Source organism: Benincasa hispida, chromosome 12 (genome assembly GCF_009727055.1).
Source record: "Benincasa hispida cultivar B227 chromosome 12, ASM972705v1, whole genome shotgun sequence".
Taxonomy (NCBI): domain Eukaryota; kingdom Viridiplantae; phylum Streptophyta; class Magnoliopsida; order Cucurbitales; family Cucurbitaceae; genus Benincasa; species Benincasa hispida.
Genome location: NC_052360.1, coordinates 73,813,790 through 73,821,071, shown reverse-complemented (window position 1 = coordinate 73,821,071; position 7,282 = coordinate 73,813,790). Strand labels below are relative to the sequence as shown.

Below are 7,282 nucleotides of genomic sequence, written 5' to 3'. Positions count from 1 at the left end.
ATGACAAGTTTTTTTAAAAAATCAACAAGAAACGAATATTGGAGACTAAACTTAAGATTTACTGAAATTACGAAAACTAAAATTTGACAATTGAAAAGTATAAGGACTAAAATTAAACAATTTTCAAAGTATAAGAATCAAAATAGTATTTTATCTTCTTTTCTTCGTAGTAGTCTATTTTAAACTTTTAAAAATAATGACTACAAACTTTGAATTTTAATTCAATATCACTATATTATTGGTTAAATTATGAAAAGGGGTCTTTTTAAGAATAAAAAAGATTAAAAAATATTTACACTTCATAGTAAAAAGTTTTAAAAGTGCTTAACTTCTCATGGAAGAAACCCAAAGGTCTTGAATTGCCACCAATCAACAATGTGAACTGTTGAGCCCTGTCTGTTAGAGGCAGAGAAAAGTTATTAAATTTGAAAATTTTCTATTACTTTCTTAAGCTTAGATGATTTTATGTATGTTAAACACACCTTAACTACATATGATATGGTATGCTACCCCCCCTTTTTTTTTTTGAAAATAAGTACTAAATAGGGTCGAAGCTTTATAAAATGGATTTCATAATTACTTCAAAAAGAAAATATGTTGAAACACATATTACATTATTTTGTTTGACTGTTCAATCGACCATATATATTAAATATTTTTTTAATATTTTTTATATTTAAAAATATCCATTTCATAAGAAAAATTCTTATAAATAGAAAAATCTAAAAAATATTTAGACTTCATAACAAAAGATTAAGCACTTTGAAACTTTTAGTACTTATTTTCCAAAAAAAAAAAAAAAGGAAAAACTCTATTTAGTACTTCAATTGTCCACTTCTTTATATTATTTGTATTGTAAAGAAGTTAATTTTTGTCTAGTAGCAAACCATATCATATGTAGTTAAGGTGTGTTTAACATACATAAAATCATCTAAGCTTAAGAAAGTAATAGAAAATTTTCAAATTTAATAACTAAGGTCTACCCTATTTCTACCCTATAAGTTTCTTCGATTCACGGTCACAATGAAATCAATTTACTGAGAACGACGAAAGGACCTTTATTTAAGTTTCGTTACCGATTTTAAGGTCACAACAAAATCGATAAGAAACAATAATTAATAACCATGGCAAAATCTTAAAAATCCTTCAATTTTTTTCCCTTTTAATAGTGGATCCCATATAATTTTCAAACTTTATTAGTTACAAATAGAGACCCACAATTACGAATCAAAGGTAATCAAATGAATCCCACTTCTTAGTTGGGAAGTAAAGGAGGCCTAGTTTCAATTATAAATTTGGAATAGTATTAATTATTTATGGAATGATAATTCTTTATTTAAATTTTATGATTTTATATAAGTTTATATTTTGCTTATTTAAAATTTATTTCTTATATTATTAGAACATTATTTGTTTATTTTTTCAAAAATAAAAATTAGAAAAATAACATATTATATTTCAAAATTTCATTAATATCATTTCTTCAAAATCAAACTCTCTCTTTTCATCCATTTATGAGTTTGTTGAATAAATATTTTCTTAATGTTTTAGAATAATCTTCAACGATAAAATTTATAAATTGTAGAACTCACCACTTTTTTTACTTGAAATTTAAACTACAAGATTCCACGTCATCATCATACATGTTTCTTGCTGGTATATATATATATATATGCAAATAAATGTATTTTTCTTTTATCTTTGCTCTACTCAAATGCTTCATGGGAGAGGGAAATAAATAAATAAATATACACAAAATTTTATCCAATAAACAATTTCATCTTATGGACAATCAACCTTAAAATTACCCACAAGAGAGGGAGAGTGAGTTTACCACTGATTTGGAAATGCTTCTCTATAGTTTGCCTCTTCATTCAGTGTAAGCTCCCTCTTAGTTAAAGCCCTGGACCTTGCACCCAACAGTCTCTGTGATAACCTATCTTTCGTCGATGCTTTCTTACGCAGCATCGACGCAAGTGTTTTCTTCTCATTCCGAGCTGATCCGGTCCCTTCACTGGTTGTTTCCATATGTTCGCCCAGAGCAGAAGATCTTGACGTCGATGCCAATGCAGCGTCGCGCAAAACAACTTCATTGTGCTCTCTAATTTTTGCAAGTTTGGCTCGTTTCAGTGTTTTTTTGTCACGTTCTCTCTTCTCTGCTGCCTCTTTATCTCGGGCACGTACATTTTTCACAGCCTGTCTCGCTAGCTTTTCAACAGATCCAATATCCAGATCAGGAGTTGTTTCATCCAATGAAGAGCTCACATTCAAAGGTCGTCCTTCATCATCACGTGGCACAATAGGTCCATGAAATGGGCACACTTTTAGATCCCTTCTCGGACAAAGTCCTCCTTTCCTTAAAGGAGCACGACATGGTTGAATTTCGGGTTGATCTTCCTTGTAAAGTGTAGCCCGGACATTCAGTTCTGCAATTTTCTCGGCAGGAATAGTTGCATCGTAGTCTACTCGACCCCAGTGGCTTTCAAGCTCTAATCCTCGCTGGTTAGCTAGAATCTCCGTCTTTGAATCCCAAGTATTTAAGAAAGACCCCCATTCAATAACTGGAGCATCAGCTAAGAGCTTGTTCCTCAAGGAGGATGGATTACTACTACAAACTTCACCATTTGGCACCGCATTGCCAACATGTGCCTCTCTACTGGTTTTAGTGTCTGCATTTTTAATCACATTGGATGTGGGCGCGACAACAAGATCTTCATTTTTCCTTGAACCTCCATTCTCCATTACTCCGACCGGACCTTCTTCCCAGAAATCTTCGTCTTCGTCATCATGGTTTGCACTTTCTGCAAAGTTAGAACCCAATTCTTCACATCTCTTCTTCACTGCACGTAGACTATTTCGTATATCGATGAACTCCCTTAAGGCTGAATCCCTGAATCTTATGTCCGTTGAGTCAACCCTAACAAGAACAGAGGTCCACTCTTGGATGGAAACCAGATGTTTTGACATGAGCTTATAAAGCTCCCTTAATGCATCAAAAATCACTTTATTATCATGATTCTCATGAACCGTTTCTCCTTCTTTCAGTGCATCAAGACGGATCTGTCTCAGCTCAACAGATCGAAACTCTTCCGTAGTGCCATCGTCCAAAGGAATCATGGCAATGGTATCCTCTTTAGAATGAACAATATCCAAACACTCCTTGATCTCGTCTAAAGTCGACTGAATTTCTTCCTTGATAGAAGAAAAATTCCCTTTCAACATTTCAAACTTGCCAAGCAGTATCTCTTTTGACCTTCTTTCTCTTTCCATCCTCTCTTGCTGTAGCCGCATTGCATTTGCTTGTATATTTGGAAACTGGAGTCGAAGAGTGTTCCTCAGGTAGTCATAACCTAATCTAAGCTTTCTGTGGTAAATACCAAAAGAATCGTTCCACTTCTCCAAAAACTCTATTGCCTTTGAACGCAAAATAGATGCCACAGCTGCTGGTTCAGGAAGTAGCATATTTCTTCTGAATCCAACACTTAATGTCAACAGTTGATCTAATTTCTCAACGACAAGAGATCTGAAAAGCTTTGATCTCATGAAAAGTTCATCAATTACCAGAAGTGTAAGATAGCGGACCTGCCAAAAAAGAAAAAGGATCAAAGATTCATGTAATTCGACCATTGCTATCAGGCTAATCTCTGTTGCTATTCTCTTCACAATGATTTGCAACAGCTCAAAAAGATGAAACAATGAGACCACGGTAACAAAGAGGACATTTGGTTCTTTCTGAGTCCTATAATTTGTCCTATACTACTGTAAAAAGAAGACATATCAAGATAATAACCCTCGACGCCTCGGATAAGACAAACTCAAGCACTTATACCACTTCGGTCCCTCCAAAGTTCCACTACCTTCCCAGTCAATGAGAGAGAAAAAAAAAAAAAGCAAAAGATATTGCGTTATACTACAGAATAAATAAATATGCGTAATAACCTCTAATACTTCTGATCTCCTAAACAAAATAAAAATTACTGAACTCCTCGTCGTGAGCTTATCTTGATGAACAAGTCAATCCTATAACTGAGATTTATGCAACAGAGCGCATTTGATAACATTTGATTTTTAGTTTTAAAAAATTAGGCTAATAAACATTAAACACTATTTCTACCATATAAGTTTCTTCGATTTTGTCATCCACTTTCTACTAGTTTTGAAAATTAAAATTTGCAGTCAGTCAAGAAACAATTTTACAACACATGTAAACTAGAGAGGAACGACAGTGAAGCAGCCTGCAGTACAAAATCTACAAGCTGGGTGGCAACTCGCAAGAACATCAAAACTCAATTCTTCACTAATTTATGAACTATAGTGCTAAAATTTTTGCCAAAGCACATCATTCCAGGGCAATGGTGCATTGAAAAGGCTTGAAAATCCAAGCACTGTAATCAAACAACGATTGCAGTAACTACGCCTATTGCTTTGAGATATTGCTTAGAGAAAAAACACGTAAAGAAGAAACCCCTTTCTTAGAAGGAGATTTACGATGGCCCGCAGGACCCTAATTAACGCAATTCTCTTAAAATATTTCTTTTCTTATTCCATCTATGAACAGTCCTTACATAAGTCAAGATGTCAATTAAGCTAAACTTCAATCCAATTCCAAGGCAGAGAACCTAATGAACGCAAAAACCAAAAAGAAAATTCCGAAACGAACGAATACAAACTTCAGGTAAAATCTAATGAACCGTATATGCCATAAAACAAGCCTGCATCAAATAATTGTAACTCATGAACATAAAATCTAAAATTCAAAAAAAAATAAATAATAATAATAATAAAATTAGACAAGAAACCTGAGAATGGTCGCGCTTCATAAGGTCCATAAGAGTTTGGGCGGCGACTCGAAGCTCTGGATCGGAATTCCGAACAACCGATTTGATAGCCTTGAGAAGCCGAGGATGGACCTCCGAATCCGTGGAGTTCGTAGCCTTCTCGATCAAAACCCTAACCTTAGCTCCCTCTCCTCGCTCTTCCATCATGATCATTAGTCAAACAAACAGAGACACCATCCGGAATTTTCAACAGCGGCAATATATATATATATATTACTCCACTCTCGGGTCGGGTATAGTACGACCGCGACGGCGGCACCGGCACCGTGTGATGCAAATCCAACGGCGAGAAAAGATTAGAGAATTATCCAGCGTGGTTGAATCGGATAAGAAATCAGAAAGGGATCAGAAATTATGTAGCATTGAGATCGGAGGCGGCGATCTTAATATGAACAACTTTGGTCTTCAATTCCATAATCCATTTTGTGGAGAGATCTTCTTCCAATCGAAACGGTTCAGCCATGGGTGAGGGATTGGAAGAGAGGAAGAATGTAGAAGCTTTCGGGGTAAACAAAGGTGGGCGGAAGTTTTTTTTTCTTTTTTTTCCTTCTTCTTCTTCTTTCTTTTCCAAATTTGGTTATGTTTTTGGTAAATTGTTGAAGATCTCGACGTTTCCGTTCATGAGTGTGCTGTGCTTTATCCTCTCTCCAATCCACTTGTTGATTAGAAAATTGCCAAAAATAAGACAAATTTCAAGGGTTAGAGACTTTTGGGGTCTTTGAGAAGTCAAAATCATGTTTATATGTGTTTTAGATGATTTAGAGTGGGGATGAACGTGTTTTAACTAGTTTTTGAAGATATTGTTTTTAGGTCGAAATCATGTTTTCATCTCGTAAATATCTCACAAATAATTTTTCTATGTGCTTTAAGTGTTTAGGGATGGGGTTACGTATGATTTAAATAGCTTTTTAGATACTATCATTTTTATATGTGACTTAAGATGAGTATGCACATGTTTTAGTTAGCTTTTTAGGTACTGGCTCTTATCTCACAATATCTCGGAACTATCTTTCAAGTTCTAACTTCGAACTTGAAATGTCTAACTCCAAATCATTTTTATATGTGTTTTGGGTGATTTAGGGTGGGTATGCACTTGTTTTGCTTAGTTATTTAGGAATATAACCAATCGACAGTAAGTCGATCCTTCACGAACACTCATAATTACAGCTGGATCAAAATTATCCTCGGGTCAAAATTATCGTTTTACTCCTGTAATTACATCAATTTCTTAAGTCCCATTGATCTTCTAATAAATAACATGTTTATGGTCCTACCACAAACAAAACTCTCCAAGTCTAGTGAGAGGGAGGAGTCCCATTGTTCAAGACCTGGAGTCAGCATTCAAGTGAGCAATTCGTCTACTTACCCAAAAGACGCGAATGAATGAATTCCATCTTGTGTAGTTATGTTCCTAGCTCCCTACAAGGACAAATCCCCAAAATAGTAGATATATTGAGTCGGTGAGTATGGCCACTCTCATACATACAAATCAAAGGATCGCCTTCATAGACAAGAGTTCATAACTCACCCAAAATTAAGGTCGAGTCACCTATGGTCATCCTATAAAATGTTAATTTGTTCAATCAATAGTGTTATAAAGAGAGATTAATCATTTTGCGGTTCGGTCTTATACAAACTCTTTGTACATAATACCCCCACTCACATGTCTCCACGTGAGCGATTAAGATCTCGTTTGTAATACTTTACAATAATTGTAACAATTACAAAGTGGGTCACATCCGTAGTGTCACAAGGATAAGACATTTAACTTTATCCATATACTACAGTGAGGGAATCGAATTCCTCGTAGAAACGTGTGAACCATGCATCTGGAGATCAATTTTAAAAACATAAAATATAGAGAAATTAAACATAACAAACATGCTAATTTAAGTATACTATTGATAGAAAAATAAGAGATTATGAGGAACTCACCTTTGAAGACCCCTCTTCATGATGTTTCCTCTCCAAGTCACAAACGACACAATCTCTTCTCAGGAGTACAACGTATTTTATACAAAGAGTTTCTATAAGACTGGACCACGAAATGACTAGTCTTTCTTTATAACGCCATTACTTGAAAAGACTTACATTTTATTATGATGACCATAGGTAACTTAACCTTAATCCTGAGTGAGTTGTGAACTTCTGCCTATAAGGGCAATCTTTTGATCTGTATGGGTGAGACTGGCCAGCTTTGCCAACTTAAATATGCTTACCATTTTGGAGATTTATTCGAGTAGGGAACTAGGAACACAGCTACACAAGGCGGAATTCACTTCTTCCCAATCATAGGAAAAGTAGATGAATTACTCCCTTAAGGGTTGATTCTGGATCTTGAACAATGAAAGCCTTCACTATTTACTAGCCAGAGAGGGGTATAGTCTATAGTTGGACTATAATTAATTGTTCATTAGAGGGATCAGTGGTACTTAAAGAGTTAA

The 7,282-nt window shown here is 34.9% G+C and overlaps 1 protein-coding gene across 1 annotated transcript; it reads right to left on the bottom strand.

Annotated features, from left to right (window-relative positions):
* Nucleotides 1-1,634: 1,634 nt before the first annotated feature.
* Nucleotides 1,635-5,531, bottom strand: LOC120067138 (UV-stimulated scaffold protein A homolog). Its single transcript, XM_039018577.1, has 2 exons — nt 4,800-5,531; nt 1,635-3,582 (listed from the first exon to the last, which is right to left on the bottom strand). The coding sequence occupies exons 1-2, from the start codon at nt 4,989-4,991 to the stop codon at nt 1,831-1,833; spliced, it is 1,944 nt and encodes a 647-aa protein (XP_038874505.1). The 5' UTR covers nt 4,992-5,531; the 3' UTR covers nt 1,635-1,830.
* Between the last annotated feature and the right edge of the window lie 1,751 nt (nt 5,532-7,282).